General features: G+C 45.0%; 1 protein-coding gene across 1 annotated transcript; it reads right to left on the reverse strand.

Annotated features, from left to right (window-relative positions):
- Nucleotides 1-8031: 8031 nt before the first annotated feature.
- On the reverse strand, nucleotides 8032-17754 carry LOC143876659 (leukocyte immunoglobulin-like receptor family A protein). The gene is made up of 4 exons (XM_077378345.1): nucleotides 17580-17754; nucleotides 16815-16904; nucleotides 12477-12756; nucleotides 8032-8423 (listed from the first exon to the last, which is right to left on the reverse strand). Exons 1-4 carry the CDS (start codon nucleotides 17620-17622, stop codon nucleotides 8168-8170), a joined length of 669 nt encoding a protein of 222 aa, XP_077234460.1. The 5' UTR covers nucleotides 17623-17754; the 3' UTR covers nucleotides 8032-8167.
- Between the last annotated feature and the right edge of the window lie 3441 nt (nucleotides 17755-21195).

Raw genomic sequence — 21195 nt, forward strand, 5'->3', positions numbered from 1 at the left:
CTGAAGGGCTGATCTGGGCCTGAAGGACTGATCTGGGCCTGAAGGACTGATCTGTGCCTGAAGGGCTGATCTGGACCTGAAGGGCTCATCTGGGCCTGAAGGACTCATCTGGATCTGAAGGGCTGATCTGGACCTGAAGGACTCATCTGGACCTGAAGGGCTGATCTGGGCCTGAAGGACTCATCTGGGCCTGAAGGGCTGATCTGGGCCTGAAGGGCTGATCTGGGCCTGAAGGACTCATCTGGGCCTGAAGGGCTGATCTGGGCCTGAAGGACTGATCTTGGCCTGAAGGGCTGATCTGGGCCTGAAGGACTGATCTGGGCCTGAAGGGCTGATCTGGGCCTGAAGGACTCATCTGGACCTGAAGGGCTGATCTAGACCTGAAGGAGTGATCTGGGCCTGAAGGAGTGATCTGGGCCTGAAGGGCTGATCTGGGCCTGAAGGGCTGATCTGGGCCTGAAGGGCTGATCTGGGCCTGAAGGACTGATCTGGGCCTGAAGGGCTGATCTGGGCCTGAAGGACTGATCTGGGCCTGAAGGACTGATCTGGGCCTGAAGGGCTGATCTGGGCCTGAAGGACTGATCTGGGCCTGAAGGGCTGATCTGGGCCTGAAGGACTCATCTGGACCTGAAGGGCTGATCTGGGCCTGAAGGAGTGATCTGGACCTGAAGGGCTGATCTGGGCCTGAAGGACTCATCTGTGCCTGAAGGGCTCATCTGGGCCTGAAGGACTCATCTGGATCTGAAGGGCTGATCTGGACCTGAAGGATTCATCTGGACCTGAAGGGCTGATCTGGGCCTGAAGGACTCATCTGGGCCTGAAGGGCTGATCTAGACCTGAAGGGCTGATCTGGGCCTGAAGGACTCATCTGGGCCTGAAGGGCTGATCTGGGCCTGAAGGACTGATCTGGGCCTGAAGGGCTGATCTGGGCCTGAAGGGCTGATCTGGGCCTAAAGGGCTGATCTGGGCCTGAAGGACTCATCTGGACCTGAAGGGCTGATCTAGGCCTGAAGGACTGATCTGGGCCTGAAGGAGTGATCTGGGCCTGAAGGACTCATCTGGGCCTGAAGGGCTGATCTGGGCCTGAAGGACTCATCTGGGCCTGAAGGGCTGATCTGGGCCTGAAGGACTGATCTGGGCCTGAAGGACTGATCTGGGCCTGAAGGGCTGATCTGGGCCTGAAGGGCTGATCTGGGCCTGAAGGACTCATCTGGACCTGAAGGGCTGATCTGGGCCTGAAGGACTGATCTGGGCCTGAAGGGCTCATCTGGATCTGAAGGGCTGATCTGGACCTGAAGGACTCATCTGGACCTGAAGGGCTGATCTGGGCCTGAAGGACTCATCTGGGCCTGAAGGGCTGATCTGGGCCTGAAGGGCTGATCTGGGCCTGAAGGACTCATCTGGGCCTGAAGGGCTGATCTGGGCCTGAAGGACTGATCTGGACCTGAAGGGCTGATCTGGGCCTGAAGGACTGATCTGGGCCTGAAGGACTCATCTGGGCCTGAAGGGTTGATCTGGGCCTGAAGGGCTGATCTGGGCCTGAAGGACTCATCTGGGCCTGAAGGGCTGATCTGGGCCTGAAGGACTGATCTGGGCCTGAAGGACTGATCTGGGCTTGAAGGGCTGATCTGGGCCTGAAGGACTGATCTGGGCCTGAAGGGCTGATCTGGGCCTGAAGGACTCATCTGGACCTGAAGGGCTGATCTGGGCCTGAAGGACTCATCTGGACCTGAAGGGCTGATCTGGGCCTGAAGGACTGATCTGGGCCTGAAGGGCTCATCTGGATCTGAAGGGCTGATCTGGACCTGAAGGACTCATCTGGACCTGAAGGGCTGATCTGGGCCTGAAGGACTCATCTGGGCCTGAAGGGCTGATCTGGGCCTGAAGGACTCATCTGGGCCTGAAGGACTCATCTGGGCCTGAAGGGCTGATCTGGGCCTGAAGGGCTGATCTGGGCCTGAAGGACTCATCTGGGCCTGAAGGGCTGATCTGGGCCTGAAGGACTGATCTGGACCTGAAGGGCTGATCTGGGCCTGAAGGGCTGATGGAGTCCTGCGCTGTTAGGGCCTGACAAGAAGACAAAGGGTCAGAAGACCAGCCCGGAGTGGTGCTCCGGACGGGCGCTTCGACACTCAAGTCAGTATGAGCAGGAGTGCAGAGCAATTCCGAACTGAGGAGCTTAGGATTTTGGATTTCAGATCTTAGAACCCTCACCTTAGCACAAGTGAAGGCTATTTATAGTGATTCTGAGCCACCTGTCCAAGACAGGTGGTGGGCTCTGTATGGACCAGGTCTCATACCTAAGAAGGGCAGGTGGAAGTCCCTGATTGGTCCAGGTGCCACACCTAGTGGGGACAGGTGTTGGCCTTCCAACGGTCCTTGTGAGGGCCACGTGCCAGCAGCCAATTGGATGCTGAGTTCGGACCCCTCAGAGCTGAGTTCGGACCCCTCAGTGCTGAGTCCGGATTCCCTCAGTGCTGAGTCCGGACCCCATCAGTTGCCCCCTGGTTCTTCGAGCCATGAGAGTGGCTGGGAGAAGCAAAGAGAGGGTTAAAAACAGCATCTGGCCGGCCTTAAGGCCTCTGGGCAGCTCAGGCCGGCCTCAGACTGGGCCTGAAGAAACTGCGGCCGGACAGGGGGCCTCCGGGCGCTCTGGTCTGGCCTTGAAGTTTGGCCTAAAGGAGCACGGCCGGATAGGAGCCTCTGAGCTATCCAGTACGGCCAAATTTTGGAACAGAAGTCTGGCCGGCCAAGCCCTTCTGGGCGGCCTGAAAGGGCAGAAACTGCGCTGGAGGTCTGTCCGTCTAAGCCTTCTGGGCGGCTCGGCCGGGCCGAATTTACACTGGAGGTCTGTCCGTCGAAGCCTTCTGGGCGGCTCGGCCGGACAGAATCTGCACTGGAGCTCTGGCCGGCCGAGTCCTTCTGGGCGGCTCGGCCGGGCAGGTCTTTGTCTTCTAGCGAACGCGTCATATCCTGTCCGGCCGAGCCCTTCTGGGCGGCTCGGCCGGGCAGGTCTTTGTCTTCTAGCGAACGCGTCATATCCTGTCCGGCTAAACCTTCTGGGCGGCTCGGCCGGGCAGGTCTTTTGTCTTCTAGCGAATGCGCCATATCCTGTCCGGACAGCCGGACAGGTCTTTTGTCTTTTAGCGCTTTTGTCGTCTAGCGAATGCGCCATATCCTGTCCGGACAGCCGGACAGGTCTTTTGTCTTCTAGCGCTTTTGTCGTCTAGCGAATGCGCCATATCCTGTCCGGACAGCCGGACAGGCTTTTTGTTTTCTTCAGATGACCAGATTTTCTGGTCGGCCTGAGATGACCTCATTTTCTGGTCAGCCCGAGCCCTTCTGGGCGGCTCGGCCGGGCAGACTTTTGGCGTCTTCTTCAGATGACTAGATTTTCTGGTCGGCCTGAGATGACCTAATTCTCTGGTCGGCCCGAGCCCTTCTGGGCGGCTCGGCCGGGCAGAATTTTAACTTCGTCAGCGAACGCGTCATATCCTGTCCGGCTAAGCCTTCTGGGCGGCTCGGCCGGGTAGGTCTTTTGTCTTCTAGCGCTTGCGCCATATCCTGTCCGGACAGCCGGACAGGACTTTTGGCGTCTTCTTCAGATGACCAGATTTTCTGGTCGGCCTGAGATGACCTAATTCTCTGGTCGGCCCGAGCCCTTCTGGGCGGCTCGGCCGGGCAGAATTTTGTCTTCGTCAGCGAACGCGTCATATCCTGTCCGGCTAAGCCTTCTGGGCGGCTCGGCCGGGCAGGTCTTTTGTCTTCTAGCGCTTGCGCCATATCCTGTCCGGACAGCCGAACAGGACTTTTGGCGTCTTCTTCAGATGACCAGATTTTCTGGTCGGCCTGAGATGGCCTCATTTTCTGGTCGGCCCGAGCCCTTCTGGGCGGCTCGGCCGGGCAGACTTTTGGCTTCTTCTTCAGATGACCAGATTTTCTGGTCGGCCTGAGATGGCCTCATTTTCTGGTCGGCCCGAGCCCTTCTGGGCGGCTCGGCCGGGCAAACTTTTTGTCTTCTTCAGATGACCAGATTTTCTGGTCGGCCTGAGATGACCTAATTTTTTGGTCGGCCCGAGCCCTTCTGGGTGGCTCGGCCGGGCAGAATTTTGTCTTCTTCAGATGACCAGATTTTCTGGTCGGCCTGAGATGACCTAATTTTCTGGTCGGCCCGAGCCCTTCTGGGCGGCTCGGCCGGGCAGACTTTTTGTCTTCTTCAGATGACCAGATTTTCTGGTCGGCCTGATCTGGTCGGCCCGAGCCCTTCTGGGCGGCTCGGCCGGGCAGAATTTTGTCTTCTTCAGATGACCAGATTTTCTGGTCGGCCTGAGATGACCTAATTTTCTGGTCGGCCCGAGCCCTTCTGGGCGGCTCGGCCGGGCAGACTTTTGTCTTCTTCAGATGACCAGATTTTCTGGTCGGCCTGAGATGACCTCATTTTCTCTGGTCGGCCCGAGCCCTTCTGGGCGGCTCGGCCGGGCAGAATTTTGTCTTCTTCAGATGACCAGATTTTCTGGTCGGCCTGAGATGACCTCATTTTCTCTGGTCGGCCTGAGATGACCTCATTTTCTGGTCGGCCTGAGGTGATCTCCACTGCTGGCGTCCTCGGCTGGAACTGATCTCCAAGCCACCGGGATGAGCCGGAGTGGGCACTGCTGGCGTCCTTGGCTGGAACTGATCTCCAAGCCACCAGGATGAGCCGGAGTGAGCCACTGCTGCTTCAAGGTGGTCTTCACTGCTGGCGTCCTCGGCTGGAACTGATCTCCAAGCCACCAGGATGAGCCGGAGTGAGCCACCGCTGCTTCAAGGTGGTCTTCACTGCTGGCGTCCTCGGCTGGAACTGATCTCCAAGCCACCAGGATGAGCCGGAGTGAGCCACTGCTGGGCTTCTAAGTCTGCAACCACCTAGCTGTGAGCTAAGTATGCAAACACTTAGAGTCTTCGAAGGTGGTATTCACTGCTGGCGTCCTCGGCTGGAACTGATTTCCAAGCCAACAGGATGAGCCGCAGTGCACCACTGCGGGGCTTCTAAGTCTGCAAGCACCGAGCTGAGAGCTAAGTATGCAAACACTTAGAGTCTTCGAAGGTGGTATTCACTGCTGGCGTCCTCGGCTGGAACTGATCTCCAAGCCACTAGGATGAGCCGGAGTGGGCCACACTACTGGCGTCCTCGACTGGAACTGATCTCCGAGCCACTAGGATGAGCCGGAGTGGGCCACACTACTGGCGTCCTCGACTGGAACTGATCTCCAAGCCACTAGGATGAGCCGGAGTGGGCCACACTACTGGCGTCCTCGACTGGAACTGATATTCACTGCTGGCGTCCTCGGCTGGAACTGATCTCCAAGCCACTAGGATGAGCCGGAGTGCACCACCGCTGAGTCTGCGCTTCAAACAGGTTCTACGGAGTGAACCTCTGCACCGCTGCTGAGGTCTAAGTCTGCAAGCACTGCAAACACTTAGACTCAGGACGCACATGCCTGTCCCGGAGGCTGTTGTCTCGTCTTGTGAAATGACGAGTCTGATTCCGGTATGGGGGCGTGTGTTCTCGGCGCCAATCCTTCCTACCATTTTTGTCTGAGTGAGATTTCGAACAGCTTCTTGTTGCGGGGTCTCACGGATGGCGCCAAATCTGTTAGGTCTAAAATTGGTAACAGGTTATGGTAGGGCCGGAAAGGCTGATCTGGACCTTAAGGGCTGATCTGGACCTTAAGGACTGATCTGGGCCGAAGGACGGCTGATCTGGGCCTGAAGGACTGATCTGGACCTGAAGGGCTGATCTGGGCCTGAAGGACTGATCTGGGCCTGAAGGACTGATCTGTGCCTGAAGGGCTGATCTGGACCTGAAGGGCTCATCTGGGCCTGAAGGACTCATCTGGATCTGAAGGGCTGATCTGGACCTGAAGGACTCATCTGGACCTGAAGGGCTGATCTGGGCCTGAAGGACTCATCTGGGCCTGAAGGACTCATCTGGGCCTGAAGGGCTGATCTGGGCCTGAAGGACTCATCTGGGCCTGAAGGGCTGATCTGGGCCTGAAGGACTGATCTGGGCCTGAAGGGCTGATCTGGGCCTGAAGGACTCATCTGGACCTGAAGGGCTGATCTAGGCCTGAAGGACTCATCTGGGCCTGAAGGACTGATCTGGGCCTGAAGGGCTGATCTGGGCCTGAAGGGCTGATCTGGGCCTGAAGGGCTGATCTGGGCCTGAAGGACTCATCTGGGCCTGAAGGGCTGATCTGGGCCTGAAGGACTGATCTGGGCCTGAATGACTGATCTGGGCCTGAAGGGCTGATCTGGGCCTGAAGGACTGATCTGGGCCTGAAGGGCTGATCTGGGCCTGAAGGACTCATCTGGACCTGAAGGGCTGATCTGGGCCTGAAGGACTGATCTGGGCCTGAAGGGCTCATCTGGATCTGAAGGGCTGATCTGGACCTGAAGGACTCATCTGGACCTGAAGGGCTGATCTGGGCCTGAAGGACTCATCTGGGCCTGAAGGGCTGATCTGGGCCTGAAGGGCTGATCTGGGCCTGAAGGACTCATCTGGGCCTGAAGGGCTGATCTGGGCCTGAAGGACTGATCTGGACCTGAAGGGCTGATCTGGGCCTGAAGGACTGATCTGGGCCTGAAGGACTCATCTGGGCCTGAAGGGTTGATCTGGGCCTGAAGGACTCATCTGGGCCTGAAGGGCTGATCTGGGCCTGAAGGACTGATCTGGGCCTGAAGGACTGATCTGGGCTTGAAGGGCTGATCTGGGCCTGAAGGACTGATCTGGGCCTGAAGGGCTGATCTGGGCCTGAAGGACTCATCTGGACCTGAAGGGCTGATCTGGGCCTGAAGGACTCATCTGGACCTGAAGGGCTGATCTGGGCCTGAAGGACTCATCTGGGCCTGAAGGGCTCATCTGGATCTGAAGGGCTGATCTGGACCTGAAGGACTCATCTGGACCTGAAGGGCTGATCTGGGCCTGAAGGACTCATCTGGGCCTGAAGGGCTGATCTGGGCCTGAAGGACTCATCTGGGCCTGAAGGGCTGATCTGGGCCTGAAGGGCTGATCTGGGCCTGAAGGACTCATCTGGGCCTGAAGGGCTGATCTGGGCCTGAAGGACTGATCTGGACCTGAAGGGCTGATCTGGACCTGAAGGGCTGATCTGGGCCTGAAGGGCTGATGGAGTCCTGCGCTGTTAGGGCCTGACAAGAAGACAAAGGGTCAGAAGACCAGCCCGGAGTGGTGCTCCGGACGGGCGCTTCGACACTCAAGTCAGTATGAGCAGGAGTGCAGAGCAATTCCGAACTGAGGAGCTTAGGATTTTGGATTTCAGATCTTAGAACCCTCACCTTAGCACAAGTGAAGGCTATTTATAGTGATTCTGAGCCACCTGTCTAGGACAGGTGGTAATTCTGAGCCACCTGTCCAAGACAGGTGGTGGGCTCTGTATGGACCAGGTCTCATACCTAAGAAGGGCAGGTGGAAGTCCCTGATTGGTCCAGGTGCCACACCTAGTGGGGACAGGTGTTGGCCTTCCAACGGTCCTTGTGAGGGCCACGTGCCAGCAGCCAATTGGATGCTGAGTTCGGACCCCTCAGAGCTGAGTTCGGACCCCTCAGTGCTGAGTCCGGATTCCCTCAGTGGTGAGTCCGGATTCCCTCAGTGCTGAGTCCGGACCCCATCAGTTTACATTACCAAAATTTGTGGGCCCCACTGTATTTTGGTTTGCTACACTACATGCACCCAATTTCATATTAGATGTTATGATTGTGTGATTAGGATGAATTTTGGGCCACATGAGATTCAGAGCAAAACGCATCAAATGGCTGATTCAAGTCGATCAAAGATGGGACCACCATGCCATGGTAGAGGCGCTGCTAGCCTATATGTTTGGTGGAGATGGCCCGGTAGACGACCCATCTCAATAATCTCGCCTGACCAAATACAACCTTCGGAGGAGTGATGTATTTGGATGTGGCCCATGGGAAAGCTGGCCACAATTCAAATTCGTTGGGCCCTATAGATGATCAGTCTAGATCAAGAAATATACAAATCCTGGTTTCATTTAGACTAACAACAGCATACAAATACCTCCACATGGCTTAAACAGTCAAAAGAGGGTCAATGTGATGAATAATAACACAAGGCAGGGGATAGCTACTAGCTAGGAAAGTTATCATATCAATCGGAATCGTGCCTCCTCTTTCCCTTCTCCCTCTTTCTCTTGTCGTCTGAATCACCAGACCTCCTTTTATCACGTTTTTCATGCCTCTTCTCATCGCGCTTCTCGTGTTTCCTCTCTTCACGCTTCCTTTTTTTCCTGCTTTCTTCTTCTGTGCTTCTCTCTGTCACTTTGGGCAGAACTTCGTTTGCCGTCTCAGGATAAACCTCATCTGTGGGTGGAAGAGAGTTTGATTCTGCCCAATTGCGAGGTGCTCTGCAATCAAATGAAAATATTTCAAGCCACTTTGTCATAATATTGAAACAGAAAGACTTATAACTAGAGAGAGTGATCACTAGTACACAACAAATATTTCAAGCCACTTTGTCACAATATTGAGACAGAAGCGAATTATAACCAGAGAGAGTGATCACAAGTTCACAACTACATTGTCAGCTACCCGCATTTTTTTTGTTTCTTAGAGCCATATGGAGGAAAGGTTCTGAGATTTTGAGTGAACAAATCTAAACAATAATTAATCTTATCTCATAGGAAAGCGCTGGGAAAGAACCCCACAACCTCGTGGTTGAGCCACAATGCCCTTCTAATTGGGTCGAAGGCTCGAGCCCAAAATATCAGTTTTTAGTTGGTTCAGTAGCTAGCTATTACTTGTATCACTCAAAAACACCTTTTGCTAGAAATTTTGAAGTTAGATAAGCAACGTCGGAGAATCTCAACTGTTTGTGTGGGGCACAATAAAAGAGATGATATGATGTCGCGCTCAAACTGAGCCCCTAATGTGGCCATATGCAACAATCCAGATCTCTCACCCAAGTTGTCACCACACAGCCAAAAAAATGCACTAATTAGATGGTTGAACCTCCTAATATTGAATGGCATTGCCCACATTCGTTATATGAAGATTGTCTGATAGTTTCAAATTTTGGACCCTGACCCATCCAGAGCAGGGTCCACTAGCTGACTATCCAGATTATTTCAAACATAGCCATGTGTATAGTGGAGATGTGATTCTACAGCTTATATAGCATATAATACCACAAATTATAGGGCATGTTTGGCGACCAAAAAAAATCATGTAATCTCTGTTTAGTTAGTGTGAGAAAGGGGCGTAGAGGATAGAGGGAGAGAGATTTGAGGGGGTAACGAGTGGAGAGCATGAAAAGGGGCTGGAAAACAGGGAAAAGGAAATACCTATTCTAAACAGAGATTTTTTTCCTCTATCTTTTGTCTAACTACATGTATGTTGGTTGCCACAAAAGTAGGAAACTAGGAACTATTCTTTTTTCTTTCTTTCTTTTGATAATGGAAACTACGAATTATCCTTCATATTATAAAAAAAACTTGATTTGTTACATAGTTATTCCCTTGTTTTTTAATAGTAGATATGAAACGATGCAGATGCTCGACTTGTCTCGAGTCACTTATTAGCTTGCCACTGTTGAAGGGAGCCCTTTTTCGTATAGTAAGCTTTGTCTCCAACGTAGGCCTTTGGATGCTCCGGTGAGAAGAGGAGACTTGTGCCAATTGATAGAGTAAAAGGAGGTAGGGGCAGACCGAAAACAACTTGGGCAGAAACAGTGAGGAAAGACTTGATAGCTAGGAACATAACAGAGAACATGACCTTGGATAGGATAGAATGGAAGAAAATGATCCACGTAGAAGAACCCAACTAGAGCCAAGATTAGAGCCGGGTAGATTCCTTTCACCTATGAAGCACGGGTACGGGTGCTGGGTGCGGGTACATGAGTACGTGATTTTCCAAAAAAAAGCCGGGTGCGGGTACGTCCAGGTACGCCGAATATAATAATATATTTTAATATTTTATTATATATTTATAAAAATTAAAAATAATAATTAAATATCAATCAAATAACAATAACATCACCAAAATGAAAAATTCTAATACTACTCTTCATTTCATAAGTGATTAAGTTTCATATTTCATAACATGAGGCATCAATACATCATTCATTAGAAAAAAAGTTTGTCACCAGTGTGTTGACCAGTGCCTGACAAGATGAATAGTTTTTAGAGACCAAATTATAAGATTTTTTATACCGGACTTTTGGAATTTAATAATGTTTGGACATTATTGATTTTATGAATTTTTAAAATTTGAAAAATACCCCACTATTTGGAAGTTAAGAAAGTTAAAATTTTGACCCGGCCCTTTTTCTTCGAATTTTGTACTAGAACAAGCGAGTTGACTTTTTTTCCTTTTCGATTTGGGTCTTGGAACTATTTTTAATAGATCCAAATGGGGGGTATTCCGTTATTTACATGTAAATCTTAAGTAAATGTCATTTACTTAAGATTTACATGTAAATACTAAGTACAGGAGATTAGAGAGAAGAAGCATCAAGGATTTACACCAGATAAGAGAAGCAGGACGTGTCGGGTACACGTGGGTGCGCACCTTAAAGGCACCCCACACACCCGACAACCAAAATTGGGTTTTTTTTCTTTTTAAATAGGGGTACGTACCCAGGACGTACAAGGGGCGTACCTGCACCCCTTACGTGTCCGGTACGAGTACGGGAGCCCCGGGAGAGTACCCGTGCTTCCTAGCCTTTCACCTTCTTCATGAAATTTTTGTAAAGGATTCATTTTAGCCGACCCCAACTAGTTTGGGACAAAGGCTTTGTTGAGTTGAAGCTTTGTCTCCTCTATTTGGGAGAAGTTGATGGCGATTGTGATACATGGGGTAAAGTGGTTTTTTTTATTTTTGGAAAGTTGGGGTAAAGTGGATTGATTTGGTTGGCTTTGGAATGGAGAGGTATTCAAGATCTCTGTTGGAGATCGCAAAGGAGTTCTGTGTTGATCTTGTTTAGGAATAATGGCCAGGAGTTTGGACAGTTAGCATCTTTGACTTTTTTTAAGTTATCTTTCTGGGCATTGGAGCACGTTCCGATGCCTTCATGCTTGTAATCATGGGGGACTCTTGGTTCCTTTCTCATGTAATTATAAGTATGATTTATAAATATTAATGTAAATTATTTTTTTTTAAAAAGGGATAATTACATTTACACCCCCTCTTGTTTCTGACACATCCACTTCCACCCCTATAGTTTAAAACGTGACAAATACACCCCTGTAGTTTCAATTTGTTTAAGGTTTGCCCCCTCAGCTGAAGGTTCGTCCATAGATTGAAGGGTTAGGATGATCCGATGGAGCTGATTTTTTGGGCCGCTTTGGATTCGGGTATGGGCCCACATTATTTGGATGATCCAAAGCGTTCATTTGATGGGTCCTGACATAGATAGGGTGTGCCCAAAAAATCAGCTCCATCGGATCATCCTAACCCTTCAATCTATGAATGAACCTTCAGCTGAGGGGTAAACCTTAAACAAATTGAAACTACAGGGGTGTATTTGTCACGTTTTAAACTATAGGGGTCGAAGTGGATGTGTCAGAAACTAGAGGGGGTGTAAATGTAAAAGTGGCGGCCGAGACGGCCAATACAAAAAAACAGAGCAAGACAGAAAAAAGAAACAGATGAAACAAGAGAAAACAGGACCATGAAAATGTACAACCCTTAAGGAGGCAGGAAATCAAAATTAACAAGGCTATCCCTATCGACCAATATACATGGGTAGTGGAAGATTAGGCCTATTTAGAAGCCAGTAACTCTATCATGTAAGCTATTTTAACCTAGTTATACCTTTTTTTTCCTTTTTTTGATAGGTAAGCTGGGTTGAATTTTTTATATATTTGGAAACCTGGGGCCTCTTTAAATGCCCTCTAAAAATTATGTGCATAAGTTTATTAATTGTTATTTGCAAATGAAATTATTTCTTCCTTGAGAAAAAATAATCTCATTTACAAATAATGCATACAATAGCTTTATACTTATCTTTACATGATACAGTTACTAGCTTCCAAGGAGGCCTAATGTACCACTTGCAAATGAGATCAACTTAAAGTAATCTACTTTGCATATTAGACCCCATTTTGGTGGTATCCAAAGAGGCCCTTAAATTGTAACGAATTATGACAATTTTTATAAATCCTTTCCTATAACTCATTCAAAAAACAAGTTACACACAAAGCATATAAAAAGTGAGATTTGTATGGTGCCCGAGCATGAAGTCCAGTGCAGGGGGCACCACCCTTGATATTTGATCCAACAGGAGGTAACTTCTGCCGTAACCCCTGCACGGAACTTTAAGCTTGGGCACCATATAGTTTCTCTAAAAAGGTAGACAGTTCTGAAAAAAGAAAGGGAAGTACTCTCATATGCATGGGGCCAATGCAATTTGGTCCATTTCAAACAGATAATGAAGTAACTATTTGTGTTACTGAACTTACCTTGAAAAGCCAAGACCATCAACTCGTGCTGCTTCGGCATGGCCTGCGCCCAAGTCTTCCGCAGTGGATCCTCTCTTCACAAGTTCTGAGAATTCGTGCTTATCTAGTCGATTGCCCTGGGGTCGACCAGAACGCTTAGGAGCTAAGCCAAGAGCTTCACACATTGCCTGCTCTTCCTCTTCTTTGATCCTTTGAATCTCTGATTTCATCTCTGCTTGTGCGGCCTCCACATCTGAAGCACGGGAATTCTTATCCCTAGTGTACCAATGTAGGTCCTTCCCTGATAAATGAAGGAAAAAACATATAAGAGATCCTCTCTTGGAAAGGAGTAACTTCTCACTTTGTTACATTGTTTTTTTCTTTTACTGACAAGCGACAGGATCAAAACTAAAATTAAGAAGATGTGAAAGGAGTGCAAATAATGATAACAATAATAATAATACATAAAAATTTACAATAAGAGCAAAGCGTGCTTGAATAACAACCCAAATCCGGAACTCCCTCCGCACTAAAGGGCATCCTAAAGCATTTACTACCCTAGGGATAAGTGGGGAAGTAACATCCTACCCTCTAAGCTCTATACAGATTCAAGCTCTATACAGATTCAATGCTTCTCTAATAATAGGCCTTAAGTTGTCCAACAAACTACAATCAAAGTTGAGCTTGAGGATATTAGCCAGCAGAGCCACCCAATTAGCCATTCTCCCACTTGAGTATTGTCGATTATTGATAGCCTCCTTCCACCCTTCTATGAAGAGGAGAGATCTCACCATGCTACTATTGTAATTCTATTCTTGCGACCCAATTAGAGGTCATATTACTGATCTTGTTTACAAACTTCCAAGAAGAAACTTACCGATGACGATTATATTAATGCTCAGTCCAAGTCCCCCTTAAACACCCATAGGGGATTGATTCATGACCATCCCTTGTCCCATCGGCATCCAACGTTGCTCCATTAGTGTAGGGTCATTTCTTTTCTTTAGTCTAGTTGTGTTAGTAAGGAAACTTGGTCATTTTAGTCTTTCTTGTGCCCATTTATGTCATTTCCCTTCTGTAGTACCATTTTGGTTATTTTGCTAGTTCTAGTGGCTTTTTAGGCATTTGGCATTAGTAGGGATAAAGTTGTCATTTCACATTGTATGGACTAGCTATATAAAGCCCTTTCCCTTTCATTTTTCATTTTAGGTCTTACAATTTGTAATTTGAAACTTTGCTAAAAATTTGGAATTTGAATTTTAGACCTAGAACTAGATCTAGAGCTTAGAGCTCTTTTGGAGGGAAATTCTTTCCCTAGCAAGGAGGAGATATTTTCCAAGGAGATTGAGAGATTTAGAAGCTGAGATTGCAGCTTTGCCTTCTGATCCAAGTCTTTAAAGCAGAAATTTGGTTCAGGATTTGAGGAAAGCCATCAGTTTATATTGTAGAGAGCCTGGTCCTTGCAAAGAGTCTTTCATCTGGAGATTGTCTTACACAGATGCTGCTCGTGAATTCCATCCTGTTTATGAGTGGATCTCCAGGAAATTTCCTTAAAAAATTACTCATTGCTCTCTCCTAATCTTGTAAGTTGTCTGCTATCCTAAAGTAGTATTGAAAAAAAAAAATCCTACTCGATCTATGCTCATGGTATATCACGTTACAAGCTGATCTAAAGAGAACGATCAGATCAGGACAATTGTGTCCTTATTCAGTTTTGGTGAAGCATAGTGGAATTGTTGACACTTTTGGAGCTTTATTCCAACTCCACATCCATAAAATAAAGAAATCAGATTCTTTTTGTTTCATTTCATCACAGAAGCCTTGTGATAATTGTTATGGAAAAATCCATACAATTTAATTGAACTGCTCTTACTAAAGAATTGAAATTTAGGCAACCTGATAATAAACCATCCCTAACATCTTATGGCATCAGCTCTTTGGGGTATGGAGGTGTTAATCCACAAGGATGTGAAACTTGTGCACCAATATCCTTCACTAGGATATCTCAATTTATAAGACATCAAAGGCCTTGAAGGATTTCCGAGAATTGAATAGCTCAAATCAGAAGCTCTTTCCATCCCAGATTTTAAGTTGAACACGAACTGGAACTTGCTGGCTTCAGACCATACCTAAGAGTCCATTTGAGAACTTCATCTTTGTTGATCCTTAAGACCCAAAATCCAATGGATGGGATCTGGTTTTACTCAATTGTTTTCTTCCTTAGATGATGATTCTTGAGATGAGCTAATTTTAATGCCTCTTTTGATTTAGCCGACACCTACTATTGACCCTGGTAAGTGTTTGCTACTTAAATGGTTGAGTACCTTTAGGGTGCGTTTGGAATTGGATCACGGGAATCAAGAATAGGTATGGATATGAGATTCCATTCCCATTCCAATTGAACTGGGAAAGGGAATGTAAATTCCAATGATAGTGTTTGGGTAAGCAGGGAAAAGGAGGAATCGGTAAGCAAATACTAAAAAAACCCAATCCCACAAATTTAGAAGATTGGTATTGACATCTCTGTAACTAAGAGAGCAAAACCAAACCCATATGGTATTCTCTGAAGATTTGGAAGGAAAAACAGAGAGGAGAGTGAAGATTTGATTTATTTTTTTTCATGTTTTTGGATTGAAGATTCGGAAGGCAAACTTGATCTTGCAAACGGTTCATCTAGAAACGATGAGAACACTCGGAACTCGGAAGGATCGTGGAGAGATCAGAAGCAAGATCTGACATTGTGCTATGGGAATGTTTGCGTTATTTTGCATAGAAACTTTCCAATGTTACAAAAACTCAGCCAACTTACTGATCAACTCAATTTATAATATTTGAGCCTGCCTCCCCTACTTGGGCCCCATCCAATTTTGGAGTCTATCATCAATTTTCTAACACTGGTTTAACTGTTTAAGTAATTGTTTTGTGCTAGTCATCATATGTCATGTTATCCGATACATAATCTCGAGCAATTACTAACATTAAGATAGCATTTTGAAGCGTGTAAAATTCTTCCCAGTGTTTTTTTTTTTTTTCGAGCGAGAGGAGAAAATGTTCTTCTTCTTTTTTTTTGGCATATCCAGTCTCAGCTATTTCTATTGATCCATTCAAAAAAAAAACTCTTCCCAGTGGTTTTTTTTCCTGAAAGATAAATCATCCGAGTGAAATGGGTTTCAACAAATTAGTTTTATGTGGTTTGGAATGGACGAATTCCGTGAAAATCTATTTCAGGGTGTAATCCATTTCATTAGCGTTAGGATAAGAGGAGCCTGCCCGTGACGAACTGAATTCAGTTTCAACGGAAATAGGATTGTTGCGTTATTGAGTTCTCTATCTTGAAAACTGAAAACCTAGCACCATATTATTTCCTAAAATATAATATTAGAGGCGTCTTTGAAAATGGGACCCCATTTACATAAGGAATACGACAGTGGAAATGACAAAAATGCCACTATATCATGGAAAATGAAAAAGAAATGTGCCTATATACCCTATCTCATGCAAAAATGAAGAAAAAAAAATCCCCACCATCTCCGGTGATCAGACAACATCAATTGCAATCAAAACCTTGCTTCCTCGCTAATACAATGCCAAAAGAGGGTCTGGCCTGCAAAAGATTGTTGCCAGCCATCAGTAAGTCAGTACCAAGACTACGGTCAGCGTTGGTGGAAGGAGGCCATCCTTTCGTTGGACAGATTTTCCTGTAGCATTATATTAGCTTAGCAACAAGACTACAGTCAGCATTGGTGGTCAGTGTTGGTGTTGCCGCTGGAGATGACTTTTCAACTATTAAAAAATAACTAATGAAGGGCATTTTTATCATGTAATTGGATGATTTTTTTGCCCTACTGTTTGATTGTTTTTTTCCTCTTTTCCTAAACACGTGGCGTGTGTCTATGAACCAAGTTGATAATGAAAATGGGATTGTATTTTTATAGCACCCCTCTACAACATTATAATAGTCGAGCTCATTATTTCGTACATAATTTTTAAAAAGTTAAATTTAATATAGAGTATCAATTAAATTAGCTAAATCATTTTATAATAAATAATGTTCATGAAATTATTATTTATCCAAACAGCACTTACTCAGTTTTCAGAGAAATTAAAAGTATGCTCTAAAAAAGTGTCATTATACTTCTAAGAAAATGAAGGTCGACAACCCAACCAGTGTAAGACTATTTAACTTTAAATATATTTCAACTAAAATCAATTTACGCTTGCAATCAAATTATGTGCATCCAAACGACCTATAAGTTTTTCTGGGAAGAGAAAAATTCTTGCAATGCAACTCACGCTTATGGAAATTAGGACCTAGTCAATAATTGTCAACAATGAGTAAAAGAACAAAGAGAATAATACCTTTCTGCCATCTTCCAACTGGGGCTTTGATACTATGGCCGAGATAGTTTTCTCGATGCTTATCAACCTTCACATCATCCCACGTAAATTCTGAATGACATAATTAAGATTAAAAATAAAATAACCAAGTCAGCATATTCCTTATAGCTGCAATTTATTCAGTTGAAATCAAATTAGAGAATTCATGGTTACAGGGAATGTTATTCAAGAAGGCCCCATCAGCACTAAATATATAATTGCTTTGTAACAGTAATGTGTGCTCAATAAACCTGTAAAAAAAATGTATAGGGAAATGATAAGCATTAAAGTCTGCCGCAATTCACGTGAAAAGGGGAGCGAATCATCCTACAGGGGGTGTGAATTTACCATCGCCCAATATATATTGTTCCAGAATTATCAATGCAAGCACAGTAGATGCATTCTAAAACAGTATCCTCATAAGCTCATAGCCACACAAACCTTCTAGACTCTAATTATATGGATGCATCAAATGATATCAAATAAAACAATAGGGCGAAAAAAGAAAAGCAAACCGAATTAGGTTAGATTAAATTCAAACATAAAAGAAAAAAATTAAACCGATGAGAATCATACATAATCCAAGTGTTACGATACTGATTCTAGACTCTAATTCTATCGATGCATCAAATGATCTCAAATGAAACAAAAAGGCAAACGAATTAGGTTCGATCAAATTCAGCAATTAAGAACAAAATCAAACCCTAGAAATAGGGGAAACAAAAGAGAAGATAGAAGAAAGCTCACGATCTCGGCCGCCACGAACGCCTCCTCTCGAAGGATGATACATCTCGCCGGAAAATGAAGAAGGGTTTTTCGCCGATTCGGAGTTTTGGGGACGGAGAAAATTCTGCCTTTTAAAAGAACAAGACGTTCGTGTTACGAAACGGTTTCGAAGGGATATCTCAAACTTTGATAAAGAGATTTTATATGGCAGGTGTATGATCTAAACCGTCGATTTGTTGATCCTCGTAATATATAGGCAGTCTCCCCATTTGTAGAGGTTCTATGTTATTTCAAAAACATGGGAGATGGTGTATTTACTTTTAGTGGCTTGCTCCCTTTAAATAAAGCCTATGGTATGTGATCATAGTTCAAATTATCCCAATTGTTTATGACCAAACCAATTGTATATGCAAGGTAAAATTCTAAATCATTAACAATTATAAAAAATTAAAGTAAATATGAATAATGACAAGAAACATAAGCTTTTTAATGCGATAAAACACGGAATTTGGGAAACATCCATGACCGAATAATGGCAAAGAAAATTCTTCTATAAATGACCAAGAGGAAGTATAATCAAGGGGAGTAAAAACGCAAAAAAACCCTATCTTGTAATTGCCCAAAAATCTACAATAAGCGCCATTGGTCACTTTGTCTAACATACAGGGTAAAAGAGGGAATTTGTTAGATTTTATACAGCTACCTTCTAGAGAGACCATGTGTCATATATGCCAGAATTCTAATTGAACTTGAGCGAAATCGATCGTTACCTTCAGCCATGGTGGTCGGATAGAATATGTTGCCGATGCGTGTGATCCAACCGGAGATGCTCCCCGGCGAACACGACGATCAGAGTCTGAAGTAGTCTTTGGATCTATCTAAGCCTTGTGCTTGGGCCAATAGAATCACTATATCATTCTTGGTAGATCAAGGACCACCTGGAGAGAATCATAAAAGTCTTGCTTTCTCTTAATGTTTGATGCTCCCATCAAGCAACCACACTTCATAGTGTCAGGGATTAAGGTCGGTTTTCCAATTGCACTAGACACTACTAATATGGGACTCTAGACGAGAGTTATTATTGGTTGGCCCAAAAACCCACTTTTAGAAAACGTTTAAGACTTTCCTAGTTGGCTTGCTTTAAAAGTGGGCCATCTTGATGGAAACACATTTCCAAATCTCCAACTCGATCCATATTGGCAGCAAGCTTAGGTTTTAAAAAGGCTCGAATTTTAGGCATTTTTAAAACTTGATGTATGACTATGGATTTCAAAAACTAACTCCCAGTCCAGATTCTTGAAGGATTTTACCCTAGTTCATATAAAGAATCTCAAGTGCGTGAAGCATGGCGGTAATTACCCTAAAGAGAGCATTCCCTTCCATATATCACGGTGATATTGCTTTTCTTTACTGAAGACTTTATTTAGTGCAATCCTTTATAAACAGGTTAACATGGTGAGCATGTATGCTTGGTGATGGTGGGTCACAGTGGGGATGAGAAGTCTCTCCGTAGAGAATGATCTCGACCCTTCATCGATTGTGAATGGACTTAATATAGGCCATGACTGAAAATGAAAAAGTTTATCCCAATTGAGGAGATGGAAAAGCCTTTTCAGGGAAGTCAATGGAAAATAGCAACCGCCATCGTCTGAGTATAAATATCATGGGACTCCATCCTTTTGAGAGGACAACGCGAGATAATAAACCCATCAATCTTCACGATCATGACCAGCTAAAGGCTCTCTCGTTCAGAAACGGTTCAACTAATAAGCCAAGTCCAGCGGCTAGTGCAATTGATAAATCCTACACTTAAATATGGACCCTCGTTCATAAATTTCGACAGTTTTAGCCATGATATATATGTGCTTGGTTTTCAATACAAATACAGTTTTGGGCTGGATCCATGCATTGCAGTCAAAATTAGTTGATCTAGGAAAATAGATTCAATTGATTAATTCCATCCTAAATGTCATTCAAAATTATCTAGAGTTTCAAGTTATGAATCTTGACCAGACATACATCATATCAGTGGCCAATTCATTCGTTATTTTATAAAATTTAGGCTCATGATTTCGGCACTTCCATGTTTTAATAATTGCACAAACTCAATTTGTCTTTTATGTTTTAATTGGCTTATGAGAGCCTTTGGGAAATTGTTTTACGGTTGTTTAAACAATAAAAGACAGGATAAGTTAGTGCAATTATTAAAACATGGTAGTGCCAATATATTAACCACAATTTTATTTGGGGCTTGGTATTGGAATGTCTTGTGTGCATTTGTCGGGATTTGCTAGGGACCATCGCATAAAGGCATTTCACAGCTGGCTGTTAGACGTGAGAGCAGCCACCTTAGATGAATAAGACAAATCTGCTGAAAAGTGAGCTGTGTGGCTGCTCTCTCATGCAGCAGCCAGCCGCGAAATGCCTTTCTGCGATGGTCCCTAACAATTTTGCGATTGGCTGTTGATATTTTTTGGGGGAATTATAACTTATAACATCATTTAAGAAGTAATTGGCAAAGTCTAAAATAGAGGAGTCCCATTACTAAAGCAGGGGAATGCGGAAATTAATCTCCATTTTTTGGTAGGTAAGCTGGGATTGAACCTCCGACCTCAAGGTCAAGGGATAAAGTCCTTGACCAAGTGAGCTAGAGGCTCATCCCCAAATTAATTGAGAGGGTAATGATATGATTGCGGTTAAATATTATCATAGATTTTCTTTCCATTATTGAGAGTGTAAAAATTGAAAAGGATTACCTCAAGTTATTTTGTATAAAAAAGTAATAACTTTTAGAAATACTTTTCCTTTCTTAACTTTTTCCAAAACAATTAGGGAGATGATAAATTTTCTTTCCATCATCCAGTGGTTCCATGAACTCAGATTGACATTCAACGAGCAAAAATCCATAGTTGGATAATTAATCACATAAATGCTTGGGCTGCAAGAAAAACATTTTCTAATGGAAAACTTCAGAAATTTTTTTCTTTCTGCAATTTAGAGGGAAATGATATGATTATAGTCAATTTAGAGGAATATTATCATAAATCGAAGGCCCCTCTGTTAACTTACCAACTTTCTCAAAAGTTTAAGTTGTTGGAGAAAGGTATTATTTATCTTTTATACTTTAACACTCTCCCGTACGTGTGGCCCACTTGGCAAACATGTGGCACATGTAGTCCCACTTTGGACCGACCATTGCATGTGAATTTTTGCTATCCGGGAGGTTTGAACTTGAGACCTTTGGCTCTGATACCATGTTAACTTACCAACTTCTCCAAAAGCTTAAGCTGTTGGAGAAATGTGTTATTTATCTTTTATACTTTAACACCTCTGGGTGAAAATTGAATTGAATTTGTTCGAGTCATTTCTATTTGTGTGTACCAAAAAGTAAGAAATTTTAAAATATTTTTCCTTTTCAAACTTTTCCAAAAAAAATCCTGATCCAAAGATTACGGATGATTTGGTTACTAATTTTAAATTGATTTTTGGCTTTTGTGGAGAGATTCGTGACTCTTCTTTGTCTTCTTACGCACGTACGTGTCACAAGAGAGGCTCTCGTTTTTGCCCAAACGGGATTTCCGTTTTCCTAGCAGCCCATTCATCTTCACGTGTTTCTCGTGAGCCTCCCACGAGAAAC

The sequence above is a fragment of the Tasmannia lanceolata genome, unplaced genomic scaffold, assembly GCF_043159265.1.
Source record: "Tasmannia lanceolata isolate RefF3 unplaced genomic scaffold, GAP_Taslan_0.1 ptg000005l, whole genome shotgun sequence".
NCBI lineage: Eukaryota > Viridiplantae > Streptophyta > Magnoliopsida > Canellales > Winteraceae > Tasmannia > Tasmannia lanceolata.